Source organism: Vulpes lagopus, chromosome 8, assembly GCF_018345385.1.
Source record: "Vulpes lagopus strain Blue_001 chromosome 8, ASM1834538v1, whole genome shotgun sequence".
Taxonomy (NCBI): domain Eukaryota; kingdom Metazoa; phylum Chordata; class Mammalia; order Carnivora; family Canidae; genus Vulpes; species Vulpes lagopus.
In genome coordinates, this window is record NC_054831.1 from 10,755,177 (window position 1) to 10,771,775 (window position 16,599).

Genomic DNA, 16,599 nt, shown 5'->3' on the forward strand with positions numbered 1-16,599 from the left:
TGATCTGAACTTCCACCTTAGGAAACCAAGAAAAGATGGTCAAATTAAATCCAAGGTAATATAAGGAAGGAAATAATAAAAATAAGAGCAAAGACCAACAATTAAAAGAAATAGACAAAAATAGAGAAAATTCAATGAAACCAAAAGGGTTTTTTAAAAGATTGGTGAAAAAGACATTTTTATGCATTTAAAATTAAAATAAAATATTTAAAATGTGTATGTCTAACAAATATAAATTCAAAATGGATGAAACACCTAAATGTGAGACAGAAACCATCAACATCCTAGAGGGTCTGAGAACACAGGTAGAAATCTCTTTGACCTCAGCAACAGCAACTTCCTACTAGACATGTTTTCAGAGACAAGGGAAACAAAAGCAAAAATGAACCATTGGGACCTCACAAAGATAAAAACTTCTGCACAGCAAAGGAAACAATCAACAAAGCGAAAAGGCAGCCTATAGAATGGGAGAAGATATTTGCAAATGACATATCTGATAAAGTGTTAGTATATGAGATCTACAAAGAACTTATCAAACTCAACACCTCCCCCAAAAAATCAAATAATCCAGTTAAGAAATGGGCAGGAGGCAAGAACAGACAATGTTCCAAAGAAGGCACACAGATGGCTAACAGATCCATGAAAAGGTGCTCAACATCACTCATCATCAGGGAAATACAAATCAAATCCATGATGAGATATCACCTCACACCTGTCAGAATGGCTAAAATTAATAACATAAGAAACAACAGGTGAGGATGCAGAGAAAGGGGAACCCTCTCGCACTGTTGATGGGAATGCAAACTGGTGTAGTCACTCTGGAGAATGTATGGAGGTTCTTCAAAACATTACAAATAGAACTACACTATGATCCAGTAATTGCCCCACTAGGTATTTAGCCAAAGGATACAAAAATACAGAATCAAAGGGTACATGCAACCCGACATTTATAACAACATTATCAATAATAGCCAAATGGAGAGAGTCAAAATATCCATCAACTGGTGAATGGATAAAGATGTGGTATATATGTATATATATAAATGTATATATATACATACAATGGAACATTACTCAGCCATCAGAAAGAATGAAATCTTGCCATTTGCAATGACATAAATGGAACAAGAGTGTATTATGGTAAGTGAAATAAGTTGTCAGAGAAAGACAAATACCATACAGTTTCATTCATAAGTTCAATTTAAGAAATAAAACAGGTGAATATTTGAGAACAGGGTGGGGGAAGGAGAGAGGGAAACAATAGGAGACTCTAAAAACAGAAAACAAATTGTTGATGGAGGGTGGGAAGATGGGAGATGGGCTTACATGGGTGCTCGGGATTAAAGGGGCCACTTGTTGCAATGAGCACTGAGTGTTGTATGTAAGTGGTGAATCACTGAATTCTACTCCAGAAACCAATATTGCACTGTATGTTAGCAAACTAAAATTTAAGTTTAAAGAATGTGTATGTGTGTCATTATTTCCCCTTAATGAACTTCATGTAACTAAACAACTGGATGACCCATTGCAAAGAAGGCTTTTACTGTACTTCTATATTTATTTTTATTATTGCTGTCTACCTATGGCAAATGATTTCCATTTTCCATTTACAGTGATGACTCAAAATTTATTTTTAAAATAAACATTTAGGTTACCTTAACTGATTTTTACAATTTTTATTAGTGATATAATACAAGGGGAATGCAGGTGTGGCAAAAATCATGACAGCAGTCTGCTAGTAAATTAAGGTAGGGGAACATTAGGCTAGATGATTTCTGAAGTCCCTGCTAACTCAGAAATTCTACAATTGATTTGATGTCATATCAAAAATGGTCCTCTAAAGCTCTGCATGTGAACTGTGAAATCAGAAGTGGAAAAAGGCCATCTACATAAATCTGCATAACACATCTGTGCATTATTCATAAATAAATGAGCAAAGCTATACATTTATCTCAAAAGAAAATGAAAACCAGTGTTTTAGATAATCATTACTCATTTTGAGTTCCCAGTTATGTGACACAGAATCTGAGATTTACTGTAAATAGAGCATGAAATTAGATAAAATAAAATATGCTGACAGACTCATTTTTAACTTGAATGTTCCATGTCAATCACTGAGATTTAACTTCTGCTTTAGTGAGAAATATCCTGGAATGAATTTTTCTAGGAGTGTAAGGTCCTAATTTAGTAAAAAATTAGTCCAGGAGATTTCTTCTTCTAAAAACAAATGGTTTTAGAAGCCTCCCTTTTGTGCTCTGAACTTGGCTTATTTATCTCTTTTTTAGGAGTATGTGTATTGTTTCCAGTTATCTTCAATAAACTTTTCTTTCATTTGAATTTAACTAAATTCACCTAATGTCTTTTTGGTTGCAGCTCATTTTCTCCCTGCTCGACCTGGAAACATCTCAACATTTTAGAAAGGAAAATCAGGTTACTAAGAACCTTTCCTTCATCAAGCCTTAGTAGCACAGCATACTAGAAACAGCCACCCCTTAATACTGTACCTATCCAGAATGCTGTAGGAAGGAGTCTTACAGGCAAGGATTCCAAAGCTTTTGTGAAATTTTCTGGATAACCAGTTCACATATCAAAGATTTGTCATCAAACCCCAAAATTTGTACATTTGAAACTCTACTTTCTGTATTAGAACTCATTTAAAATTTTTTTCAAGGATAACCATTTTTGGATAAAGGATAATGGTACTAATCCTAAGACTGAAGAGAATTACATAGACTTTTCTGCAGCCAATGTACTACTTTGAATGAAGGAGACTGAGTGCCTTGGGTTGCATCTCCGGGAACAGACTTTTAGAGGAAGAGTTTCAGGCAGATAATCTGGTAGGGAGTGCTCTCTAGACATATGTGTGCATCCATCTATAAGGAAGTAGGAAAGGCAAGATTGTATGGAGAGAAGGTGCCCCCAAGTTTGTCTGCAACTGAGGCCTCAGCAATCCTACAGGAGCCCCTGAAGAGGGAATGGACTGTCAGGTTTGGTGCCAAGTAAGACAAGAACTGGCCTTTTGTCTTTGTCTCAGCTGGTTGTTGGGATGCTCAATGAGAGAGGGTACAACCTGGGCCAGGCTATTCTCTGCTTGCTGGTAATTCCCAGTGTGCACTGGCAGCGGCCAATATTCTCTGCAGTCAGTGTGCAATGGCCAAGAAAAGCATTCTAGTATCCACTACATCAGACTATTGAATTTTTCGTTGTCACCCAAGAGATACACTCTTGCTCCTTGCTCGCAGTTATTAATGTCCTTTTCTCTTATACTATTAGTTTTTGATGGCTGTTGGTAATATCAGGAGAAAGGCTGTGTGAATATGTTCACATTTCTGTACATTTGGCTTTCTGAACAGAGTATTGGCACCTGGTTCGAAGGATGATTGAATGCTAACCCTAAAGATACTTTTAGAGAGATACAGAGATTTACATTTCTGGAGCTATTTGTTAACAATCCAAGTGAAGTAGAGACCATTCCCTCCCCCTGCAGAGAACATTTGGATTTGTTTTAAGTGATCTATCTCTGTCTCTCTCTTCCTCCCTCCCTCTCTCACTTTCTCTCTCTCTCTCTCTCTCTCTCCACCAGCCTGTCTCTCTCCTTTCTCTCTCTCCCTGGTGAAGAAAAGGGCAAATGTGTCAGCAGCAGCTCCTCCTACATGAGCTCTAAGATTCATAACTTTGAAGTTTCCCTTCTATGTTGCAAACCTCACTACATGATTCTCCAGCATTTGTTTTTGTTTTTAGATTCCGCATAAAAGTAAAATCATATGGTATTTATCTTTCTCTGTTTGACTTATTTCACTTAACGTCATACCCCTCAGTTCCACCCATGTTGTCACAAGTGGCAGGATTGCAGTGTTTTTAATGGCTGAATAATATTCCATTGTATATATTTATTATATATTCTTTATCCACTCATCTACTGATAGACATTTAGATTGTTTCCATACCTTGGCTATTGTTAATAGTGCTGCAATAAACATAGGCACACATATGTCCTTTCAAATTAGTGTGTTCGGTTTTGGGACATAAATTCCTAGAAATGGAATTTCTGGATCATATGATTGAAAGAGAAGTAGCTGGGGTTCAACTATTAGGAGGCCAATACAATATAGTCCAGCCAAACAGTAATGGAGTAATGCCCACGAGTCTCAAAACTTGAGGTCTAATGTCTGGTACCAACTCTTGTTGCAACCTTGGACAAATCATTTAACCTCACTGGGCTCCTGCACCCTAATCTACAGGAAATCTAGGAGGTTCCTTCCAAATCTAAATTTGAGCAATTTAGAAAGACCTAAATTAATATAATTTCATGAGCAGAGAGACAAAAAGGTCAATGGAAATAAAAAGCACAGGAAGAGGATGGGAGGGCAATTAGAATTTGTTTAAGATATGTTGATTTCAAAATGTTAATGAGAGAGATTAAATAAATTCAGAAGACCAGCTGAAAAGAGAGCCCCAGAAGCAGGAAGAGGAACCCTGGCTGGAGTTCAGATTTAGAAGCTGTTTTCATAGGCAGGAAAGTAGATGAAATTGTTAGGGACAGACTGGAAAGGAGGGCAGTGAGCCCATCAGAGCTGGCGAGGGTGGCACTGAGGCAACACAGGGAACCAGACTCTAGGCAAGGCATGATCAGAGAGTCAGAAAGTCCTGGGAGACCAGGGAGCAAAACAAAGGCTGCAAGGAGAAAAGCGTGTCAGATCAAGGGTTAAATGCTTTGGAGAGCGACTTGACCTAAAAAACACACTCATCCAGAAAAGCAGTGCTGATATAAATCAGAGGTTTCGAAGGGAGATGTAGTCTAAAAGGGTAGCCACAAATGCAAAATGTGTTCAGAGCCATTTATAGGCAATATGGCTTGGTAAACCTCCAGAACTAGGTGAGTGTTTTTCTTCCAGCATGGTCCACATGCCACTTGCATTAAAATTAACCTGGAGTGGTTGTTTAAAATGCAGGTTTCCTGGTCTCCCTGCAGAACCAATGACTCATAATCTCTGGAGAGGATGCGCTGGGTGTCTTCATTAGAAATGCTACTTCCCCTCCTTTATTCTTATGTATGCAGCCCAGGGTGCTTCAACATGGTTTTGAAATGAATGGTGGGAGTCAGTAGAAAGACAAAATGAAGATATGGGGAAACTGATGGATTAGCAATCTTGAAAGGGCAAAAATGGAGTTAGGGCACTAGGAGAAGAGGTAGCCTGAAAGAAAGATGCCACCAGCCTCCAAGGCTATCCTGTTCACTGTGGCAAAGACTTAGGTTCAACAGAGCAGCTAACAAGGTCCTCCCCCCTCCCCTGCCCCATGAAAAGTTCTGCTTGGGCCTCCACTCTTGGTAATGATATCTTGCCACCTACAGTGACAATCTTGATGCCAGCGATGTACCAGGGGCTGAAGTCTCGGCGGAAGGCAGAGCCCCCGATGAGTTCCCCAACCTTTCCGGCAGCAGTGGGGAAAGCACAGACAGCTGGTCCCAGCTCGCCAATGAGGAGGACAATCCAGATGACACAAGTAGTTTTCTGCAGCTCAGTGAGCGATCCATGAGGTACCTGATCTTTCCTTGACTTTCCAGGGAAACAGGTCTCAACACAGATTCTAAAAATACTTTCTAAACGGTTCTCTGTACAGGGTCCCTAAGAGAGTAAAAAGAGCCCTCACATCCTGCTAGGTTAAGGTGCTTGCCTGCTGTGATCTGTGCCAAGGGGTTTCTTACTATCCAGTTGTGATTTACTTACCTTGGCCAAGGTTAAGAGTCAGCTGTAGTCCTTTCTCTGTAAGCCCCAGCTAGTCTGTTCGATAACAACTGGGGATTTTTAAAGAGCTGCTGTTACACCTGGTGTGTTTGATACTTTCTCTCTGGTTCATTTGTATTTCAGATGCAACTCAGGCTGGGTTTACATGAGGCAAGTGTTTCCACATTGTGTTGTGTTGTTTGGCCTAATTGTTTCTCCCCTTTCTCTTCCCTGCCCTGTGTATTGTTGTTCTGGGAAAGCAAGAGAGGAGTTAATGAAAGATCAGATTTGGAATGACCCAAGCCCAACAAGAGACATAAACTAAACACGACCCCTCTGTGAGGTGGAAATGGAAAGGATCTCCACATTTCTAACCCAAGTCTCATTTGATACTGGGCAAAATCTGTAGACTTTCTAGAAAGGCCAGTGGGAGAATGGGATTCATATGTATCTGGTATAATAGCTCCTTGGCAGCCTTATATCTGGCAGTTCAGTCTGTTTAGACTTAGGAAAATTTCACAGTGTTAAATATTTTGTCTAAAATACCCAAAACTGGTGGGAAATATTACAATATAGAGATAAAAAGCAAAGAGAATTTAAATCTCTAGACTTAGCAGAAGTTTATAGGGTTAATTGCCTTCAGTGCAATGTTCGAGTCATCAGATCTCAATCAGTGAATACATTCAGTGCCCCACAGAAACCCAAAGAAGGAATTTGAAATTGAAGGAGTCCAGTTTGTTATTCATAGTACTCCCTAGGGAAGAATGTCCTATTGCACGACACACCAGCAATCACCCTTTGGAAATCTGACTTGGAAGAGATGTCACTGGGAAATAGTGGGAGTATGAGGAAACTCGACGGGTTTGCTGAAATTGGAGGCATTCCATCCTGCAAGTACAGACAGAGCCTAAAACTTGGCTCAAGTCTACTATGTTTCAGCAAATAAATTCCAAGCTAGTAACTAGACCATATGTTGATTGTGTAACCTATGAAAGTGATACATCAGCCCTCCTTCTCCGTGATACACAAGGTATCAGGTGCCGCTTCTCAAAGATTTTATGATGAAGGATCTGATAAAACTTTGGCACCACCAAATTTGTAAATTCTGCAGTCCTACAGGAAAATAATGTGCCAGGTGCATATTCTATGGAATGTCCCTCAGAAAAATCCCTTGAATGGCAGAGGGAGAACATGTGTCTACTGGTTTCTGTCAGAAGTCAAGAAGTAGGCAGATGAGCATATTGGTATCTCCACCAGACAGCATTCTCAGCATTTTCTTAGTTGCCGTGGGTGGGTATACCAAGGAGTCTCTTGCTGCTGACAGAAACATCCTCACTCTAGTTATAATGAGGAAGACAAAAGTCATGCTGACTGTCACCCACTAGGTATGACACCAGTGCAGAAATTCAAAAACAGTGATGATGATGATGATAATGATGATGATGATGATGATTGATGAGGATTGGCTTGAGCCAAAAATGTCTTTTATTGTGTCTTCCTCTAATTTGTCCAACAATAAATATTAATTTAGGACTCCCCCAACAATATTCTTCTGGGGACCAAAAGAAGGACCTCTTAGAAAGAATGATGGAACATCAGTGTTGGCAGTGTGGCCAGGTGGTGCGACGGGCATTAATATGTAAACTTTTGCTTTGTCAGCAATGGCAACAGTAGTGCCACTAGCAGTCTTGGCACTATGGACCTGGACATTTATCAGGAAAGCATGCCATCTTCTCCCATGATTAAGTAAGTAGCCACTGAGATGCAGTGATTGTGAGACCACTACTCTAATTCCATCTGGCAATCCATTCTGATCATTCAGACTGTGCCCAACCACCGAATCATCATGTCTATACTGCCGTGGTTCCATGTCACTGGAGCAAGAATGAGGGCTTAGGACAATCCTACCCTACCACCACTGTTTCTGGATTTCAAATCTGCCTTCTGTGATAAAATCATGTCAGAAAAAGTTTATCCAAATAATCAGAAAAGAGAAGCAAAAATCCTTTTAAACCATACCATGCCAAACCCACAAAGGTTGTTGAATAGAATATAATATGAATGGCTTTTCCTTTAGTTGTAGACATTAGTAAATGTGCCTAATACCAAACGGTCCCACAATGTGGATGTGTCATTGCCACGCAGTGACTCTGCTTCCCAAAACCTCGGGACCTTCCCAAAGACCGAGGAGAAATAGCATTTAGAGGAGCACTACATGTGCAACACGAAATACGGTGCAGAAGAGGAGGGCAACATGAGGTCAGAGCTACATCCATAATTTGTGATTATTCTGGAAGAGTAAATAAACTGAAATCTAGTTTAGGCCATTACGACTCAGCTTACTGTTGGGAGTTTTCTGAAATCTCGAAAGATAAAAATGAAATATAAGACCAATGTTGCTCCCTCATCTCCTTCCTCAGCTAGTCTCTATAGCTAAGTCATTTTTGCTTCACTATGTAATCAGCTATCCTGCCTGCAAGAGTATTCCTCAGTGACTGAAGGTTGCCATGCATCCTTTGTTGTCCCATGCTGCCATTATTCACAAGTAGAGATGAACAGACACACGATCTTGGGTTTGTTTTGTTTTGCATTTTAAAAGTAGAACCAAACTACAAGCAAAAAGTTACTTTGGTGTAAATTTATTTTTCTCCTTCAGGAAACATTGGTTTATCTTCCTTTTTCCATCTTTCTCAAGGGTAGAGCCTAGGACCCCACAGATTATATGCATTCTGGGAAAACCAAAATGACCACCACCCATAGCACTGTCCAGCAGCTCCACGATAGCAGAAGCTGCCCCTACCCTGTGTCATCTCACTTATATCACTTGCAGAGACCTAAGGGAGACTCAAGACCCTTGGGAAGCTGGCCATTCTCTGAGAAATCATTTCATATGTGTGGCAGGACAACCACGCTCCCTCTCAACATCAGCAATACAGTGGAATTTATAGCCAGTAAACTTTTGCAGTAACAGAGAATATAAGGAAGAATACTCTATATAAAAATAGACATTTTTAAGAGCTCCTGTATTCTAATTTCCAGCCCATACGAAAGTATAGGACAACCTTGGGCTTCCCAAATGGCCACCTCCTTTCAGCTGTTGGGACACGTGCTCTCATTTTGGAACTTTTTACTGAGTCCTGCCGTTGCATCAAGGCTTCCGAACAAGTACTCACCGTATGAAAACACCTCAAACATTGAACATGGCTGTATCTCATAAAATCCTTCAGTTATGTCTCTAGTTCTCTCTTCTTTTTTAAAGATTTCATTTATTCATTCAGGAGAGACACACAGAGGGAGGCAGAGACATAGAGGGAGAAGCAGGCTCCTCGCGGGGAGCATGATGCAGGACTCGATCCCAGGACCCCGGGATCATGCCCTGAGCTGAAGGCAGATGCTCAACCCCTGAGCCACCTGGGTGTCCCTCATGTCTCTACTTCTTCATCACTTCCAGCCTATTCCATCCTCCTGATAGAAAAATAAAAATTTCAATTTTAACTGAAGTATTTTGTTGTACAATTTAAGTTCTGCTGTTCATTGGTTGTTCTGTCCCTTTTTTCAGATCAAAGAACCACAAACATTAGAAAAATATTTTCCTAGACTAAAAGGCAGCTTTGTTGCTGTCATAGTAGAGGGGAAAAAAATCATTGTGTTAGGGTGGAAACATATAGTCCTTTAAATGACAAGTCAAATAGAGAAGAAGTATAAGTCCCCAGATCAGATCTAGTTGCCTACATGGTATTTCCCTGATTGTTCAAACCAGTGAAGGTTTATGGAAGAGAAGGTGAGGAGAAGAGAAAGATGCATTGCTTAGAATCTCCCACACCAGTTATCCCAACTGAAAAATTTGTGGTTTATCTGGCCTTTTTTAAGGGCCAGAGCTATTTATTGCAGACTCAATAATCCAATGTAATGGCCACATTGGTATTTCCCCAGTGTTACCTCCCTCTATGAAAACAATAAATCTAGAACAAATTTCAGAAGCTTTTAGATCAATAAGACCCATTGCCTCATCATCCATTTACAACGTACTCTTCCTAAACATTACCAACCATATATTGTTGTTTTCTCCCAAAGTGAGTTGGTGGAAGAAAAGGAGATTCTTAAAGGACAGTCAGAAAACGTAGAGGGTAAGCCATGTTCCCATAAGTTTGACACACAATTTGCCTGTCATCTCCCTGTGGAAAGCGTGGTAAGTTTGGGCTGTGTCTCTGTTCAGAAGGTGCCTCTGGAGCGCCAATGGGAGTAGCCAGCTCCCAGGGGAGCCTGCTGGTGATCAACTTTGACCTGGAGCCAGAATGTCCTGATGCTGAGCTTCGAGCCACTCTGCAGTGGATAGCAGCCTCTGAACTTGGGATCCCCACCATCTACTTTAAGAAATCTCAGGAAAACAGAATCGAAAAGGTACCCCCGCCCTGTACTTGGATGTGGATGAATTGTTGTGCTTCTTATCACTGCTGGAAACTGGATAAATCCCCAGCCAAGTCATTTAAATTTGAACCCTTTGTTCTTTTCACCTTAAAATTGTGAGTAGATTTTTGAAACCTTCCACCCACATATATAGAATCATGATAACTGTTTCTTTGGCCTCAGTTTTCTCAGCAAGAGAAAGTGAAGTGGAGAGATGGGAACTTTTTCAGAGTCTAGTGTTTTGTTTGTTTCTGTTATGGTGTTTCTTTGCTCTGGAACCAATTTCCTCATAACACTCATTTAAATAAAACTAAATATACAAGAAACTAAAGTGAGGCCATACTTCTGTTTAAAACACACTGTGGCATGGTGTCAACGAGAGGCATGTGTCTATTGAACAGGTTGGCGTTGGACAGACTTCCTTGTCATCACTCTCCACCTACTAGAAATATAAAGTTGGAGAATAGAGCCTTTGCCAACATCTAAATTAATAGCAACTATCACTCTAACTCCCTAGTTCTAAAGCTGCCCACTAACTGTTGTAGAATCTCAATTAAGATTAAAGCACAAATCCATCTGCCAATGTCTTCAAGCTCAATATCCCATAATTTAAAAGTATGCTCCTTCTGAAAACATTCAATTTAATAATAATGCTATAATATGAGTTTCCTATTGCTGTGTAACCAACTGCCACAAATTTCCTAGGTTAAAACAATACCTCCTAACTCTGTTGCCAGAAGTTGGGCGAACTCTACTTTGCTCTCTGCTTAGGGACTTGTAAGGCAGAAATCAAGATAGCAGCCTGGCTGGGCACTCATCAGAGACTGGGTTGGGGTGAGGAGGAAACAATCTTCCAAATTTATTCAGGTTGTTGTCCTAATTCAGTCTGTTGTGGTTGTAGGACCGATGCCCCGTTTCTTTGCTGTTCCACTTCTAGAAACTTCCAATATTCCTTGTCACACGGACCCCTTCATGTTCTCATGCAATCAGTCTCTCTTATTTCTTCTTGACACCAACCAGAGAAAACTCTGTTTTTAAAAGGTTTATGCAATTAGATCAGTTTTACCAGGTAGTCTCCATTTTGACTAATTCAGTATTAACTAAGAATCCCTTTTGCCATGTACAATAACATAGTAAAGGCATAATTTTCTCATCCTATTCATGGTACTGAAGATCAGGACAGAAATCATGGAAACTGTTTTAGGATCCTGCCTATCACTGCCACAGTGCATTTTTTAATGTCTTATTATCACAAAGTACATCCCCCATATGCATTACACTTGTTTCTCAGCAACCCTATGAGAAGAGCCAATGGCTGTTATTATCCCTTTTTAATGAGCAAGTCAGGACTCAGGCTGGCCCTTGAGAGAGTCCCCAGTTAGTGACGGCTGAGCCCAGTCCTGGAAACTTCTCAATAGTGTCTCTCTCAGGTTAAATTGCCTTGAAATTATGATCTGGATTTTTTTTAATATGTACTTGAATTTTAACTCTCATTGGCAAAATCTAGCAGCCTGAAAGATCCTTTGCCATCTTGCCCATGCACATGGTAATTAAAACAGCTTCCCCATTTCTGTGTCACCAGCCAATGGCATTGGCATCTGGAAAAAACTGAGAAGGAGACCTAATTGATACTGCCTTCTCTCACATCAGCCTCTCTCTCTCTCCAACAGGCAATTTATACTTCTCTTCATTTCTAGTATTTCCTACCATTCCATGGCATCTGAATCTAGATACTATCCTGTACTGTCATACCTTTGTTGGCAAGGTAATGAGTGGTTCACTATTTGATAAATTCTCCTTCCACCTTACCACCCAGGCTGGAGAGAGCACTCCACATTGGGTCCCTCCTTCTTCCATACACAATCCTAAAGACTCCCTGCCATGGGAGGAGAACAAGAACATTCTCAGGCAAAGTGCATCCTCAGATTCATGGAAAAGTGAAAGACAGGCTGGTTTCCAACTTTATCTCCAGAACATTACTTGGTGCATTTTTGGATGGTCTCTTAATGAAGTAGATTTTTATAAAATCCACCATTTTGAAGAAACAACGTAGTACTCTATGAGAATATATGTCTCATAAGTCCTCATTATGTGAAAGGACAAAGAGTGTGTCACTAACCTGATTATTAAATCAGGTAATTACCTTGATTAAGTAAATCAGGCCCTGACTTGATGTTTATTTATCCTCCCTAATTTTCAGTTCTTGGAGGGGATGACTATCTTTACTTACAGCTGTTTTCTTCTGAGAAAATAAACGCTCCACTAATGTTATCAAGAAAAACATGAAGTAGTGTTTTACTCATTCAATTTAGCATCAGGTCAAGAAGTTTATTTCTAAGTAATGTAACTTTAGGAACAAAACATCCTAATTTTTTTTTCAATGAAGGTTCTCCGCACAGAGTGGCTTGTTCACAAATGGGCAGTATTTATTGTCTCAGAGAACTGGTCAGAAAAAGCAAACCCATAAGCAAAATTTCGACATCCTTTCTTTTATCAATACTGCATTTGGAAGCCTCATTCCGGTTGTTTTTAGTAATTGGTTAGTTTTTTGCAAGTAGTGTGGAAGAGAGATTGTGGTCTTCCATAAGGCTTTGTCACACAAGGGCAGCAGGGTCTCTCATGCTCCTCCTCAGTGTGGAGAGGACTAAAAGAAACATCTCTGTTAAGTTCAGAAATCCCATTTCTCACCATCACTTAGAGTACTAAACATTACTCACAGATCTATGTGCTGAGTCTCCATTTGTGTGCATTCAGAATTTTTTCAATAAATTAATGTAGTTAACAATTTTCAAAAAAAAAAAAACAATTTTCTCACAGTTCCCCAGTCATCGACCCCCCTGCCTTTTGACAGTACAGGCATGAGCTAAAGAGGAGAGGGTATCATGAGTAAATACTGACGCAGCTCATCTTTCCCACCATCGACCTTGGAGTTGAAGGGAACTTAATTAAAGTCACCTTATAATGCATTTCAGCCCCATTTCAACTCCAAAGGCAAATTCCAGATATTTGGGGGGCCCAGGGTAGTGTCACTTTTTTCTGGTAAACTGACACTTTCATTTTTAAGCTTTCTCCTTCATGGCATTTTTTTTCTACTCATTAAAATACTATGCCCACTTGAAAGTCATACACTCAGAATATTCATCAAATATTTATTGAGCATGAACAATGTATCAGGCACTATTCTAGGCTCTGGGAATATAGGGAACAAAAGAGACAAAATTTCCGACCCATGGGATGTCCCATCTAATCAGGAAGGACCCAGAGTAAGGTGAATGTAAATCAGGAGAGGCTCAGATTGTAAAGCAAAATCTTGAAATATGATGGAAATTTATTTTAGAAACAGGAGATGACAAACACATTGGAAATAGGATTTCCCACACCTCAACTATGAGCCAAATGCACAGAATTACCTGGGACAGTTATTTACAATTCATATGTCTACGCACTTCCTTAGCCCCATCACATTCACTGCTGCCCAGAAAAAAACATTTTTTAACAACTTCCCTCAAGCGAAGTCATTTTGATGAGTACTAAAGTTTGAGGCTCCCTCCTATAAGAAATACCCTGAAGGAGTGTCTGAATTTGAGGTGGACTTTAAGTATCCTAAATTCCAGGGCAAATATTGCTGAGTCTTAATGCCTGATGTTCTAAAACAGTTTGTAAACATCATTCACAGTGTCTGACACTCTGTGCAACTGATGAATAGCTAAATTCTACTCTTGAAACTTATAATGCAGTATATGTTAACTAAATTGAATTTAAATAAGAATTTTTTAAAATTTTAATTTAATTCAAGGCGAAAAAAATCATGAAGGTAATTGGTTTTTAAAAAATGACATAAATCAGCCAATTATTCTGCCTTTTGGATACAAAGTATCATTACCCTCTAGCTCTTTTTCTAAATATAACGAGCTTCTGTGAGCCAGAATGGCCTGATGACTAGCTTCACCGTATATCAGTGCCTTTCTCATCTTTATGCATATGAGAATTAGTCCTTTTTCTTGGAGGCAATGCAAAGAATGCAAAGAAGGAAAAGAGAAAATACCTTCCCAGGAAAGTGAGAGTCAGAAGAGACATGACCAGGAAAAGTGAGAGTCAGAAGAGACATGACCTCACCTTTAATTTCTCATTCCATTCTACATGCAAAGTGGTGGAAAGACAATAAGAGAAGGAAAGGAAGGAAAAATAAGGAAGAATTATATACTGCCTTAACTCAGACTCCCTTAACAAAATACCATAGAGTGGCTTATTCAGGACATTTATTGCTTACAGTTCTGGAGGCTGTGAAGTCCAGGATCGCGGTGCCAGCAGACTCCATTCCTGGTGAGGGCCCTCTCCCTCCCTCTGGCCTCCTATGGTACAAAGAGAGAGCTCTGGTGTTTCTTTTTTTTTTTTTTTTTTTAAATAAGGGCATAAATCTTACCACTGGAGCCCCATCCACATGACCTCAAGTAAACCTAATTATCACCCAAAGGCCTCACCTCCCAGTACCATCACATTGGGGTTTAGGGTTTCAATATCTGAATTTGGTGGAGAACACCAACATTAAGTGCAAAACAGATACTAAATGTGTCCGTTTATAAACCTAAGAAATTGTCTTGAATCGAACCCTTTAGTCAAGGTTCTCAAACTCAGTGTGTGCTAGAATCACCTGGGGAGATTTATAGACCAAGATGCTCTGGCCAATTAAATCAGAATCTCCTCTTGGTATGAAGCTCAGGCATTGGAGTTTTCTAAAGGTCTCTGGTGGTTCCAGGGTACAGGCAATGCTGATAATCACGGCTCTACAGGCTAGAATTGCAGGGACAATGTAAATACCAACTCACTTGAGCTTAATAAAATGGAATGCTGCCTTGGAGCAAAAGAAGGTAGTTACTTTCAGAAATCCAAATTGAGTGTTTAAAAAAAAAAAAAATATCACAGCTTGCAACAACTCCCAGAGATCCTACCATTGGATTTTGTGAACAACTGATCTAATTTAGTAAATGTGCCTGAGAATATAAAAGTCCTCTACCAGGTAACACTCTTCTTCAAATGGGTCTGTCAATGATATACCATCACAGCATGTAAATCCTTCTAGTTTCCTAAGACAAAATATTTGCTCAAGGAAATGCCAACCATGATCTAGAGGAAGAGAACTTAATTGTTATTGATTGTGAAATGGCAGGAAGTGAAAATATTTGGTTTTTGTTTTTCAGTGCATTGGAATGAAAAACTCAGGTCCCTGCCATACTAAAGCTGATTATAAAATTATGAGAGCAAAAACATGGACAGACACAATGAAAGATCTAAGGCCAGCTGCTAAATTGAATGTGGTTTTCAAGGCTATAAAGTAACAAGCTGGGAATGTCCTTTCCTGGCTTCTTCACAATCTTAGCTGCATTTTTATTTAGAAATTTCTTTCAGTCAAGGAAGAAAAGAAAGTGTAAGACCTTCTTGCTCATCAGACCTACAGATGTTTCAAGGTCTTCATGTCTGAGATTAAGTCATCACAGCCACAGAATAGGCTATATTTAGTGGGGCCAAATAATTTTTAAAAGCTGCTTTATTGGGATATCAGACTGGATTTAGAAATCATGAGACAGATTCCAGCCTGTGACTATTCCACAAACTACTGGCACAGTGGCTAGCTGGTGGGGAATTTTGACCACGTTGGGTCAGTCAACATCATCCTGTGGTTGTCAACACAGTGGGAGACCCACCTTCAGCAAGTCTGAAATAGTTGGAAATAAGCTTTGTAATTGAGCTTCCAAAAAGGTCTGAGGCTGAGAGCCTTCTAGGAAGGGCTTAGCAAATATTGACATCTGGCCCAGAGTTTTGATGGTCAATTAGAAAAATGACTCAGGGATAAAAGTTGAGAACAAAATGGTAGCCCAGTGAGCCAGACTTTATAGAAAGAAAAAAAGGATCTGGGGGTAATTTTATATTTCTGTATATTTTATGGTGACTGCATCTTTATAAGACATGTTGAGGGAGAAGAGACACCCTTAAGGGATGGGTCTGGCCTAAAGCCATTGGTGACACTTGAGGGAAATCTTGAAGAGAAGTCACCAATGCCTCTCACAATGAGACCTCAGAAACTTGAAGTTCAAGCTTTCTCCCCTAGTAACACCTACTTTCTAGACTTCCAGTAAGAGCTGGAAAAGTCTGATTTGTCAAATCATGCAAAGACACCCTAGCCTTTCTCTCTTTTTCTCTGATGCTTCATGTTTTTACTGTTCATCCAACAGGAAGTACGCCTTGGATTCATTCATACACACCAAGATATAAGTGACAGCTCACAAAGTTATTTTTATGCATCTCCATTCATTACTAATAGCTGCTAGGAATGTTCCCCTATCTGAGGGTATTTGCATTTTAAGCAGTCTTAACCTAAAAGATTAAGCTCTCTAAAGTTTCAGGAATCTGACAGACAGGAAAATAGACAGAAGTTGCAAGGAGTCCCAAATGACAAGTAGTGTCTGAA

General features: G+C 39.7%; 1 protein-coding gene across 2 annotated transcripts in view; it reads left to right on the forward strand.

Moving 5' to 3' along the window:
* The window catches only part of LOC121498245 (SPHK1 interactor, AKAP domain containing), a 170,721-nt gene that overhangs the window by 150,780 nt on the left and 3,342 nt on the right, over positions 1 to 16,599 (forward strand). The window contains exons 8-11 of one of the 2 annotated variants that reach the window (XM_041768351.1): positions 5,354 to 5,539; positions 7,386 to 7,472; positions 9,801 to 9,853; positions 9,943 to 10,127. In XM_041768351.1, coding sequence (XP_041624285.1) covers positions 5,354 to 5,539; positions 7,386 to 7,472; positions 9,801 to 9,853; positions 9,943 to 10,127 — 511 coding nt within the window. The remainder of the gene's footprint in view (positions 1 to 5,353; positions 5,540 to 7,385; positions 7,473 to 9,800; positions 9,854 to 9,942; positions 10,128 to 16,599) is intronic. The other variant, XM_041768352.1, reaches the window with a different exon arrangement.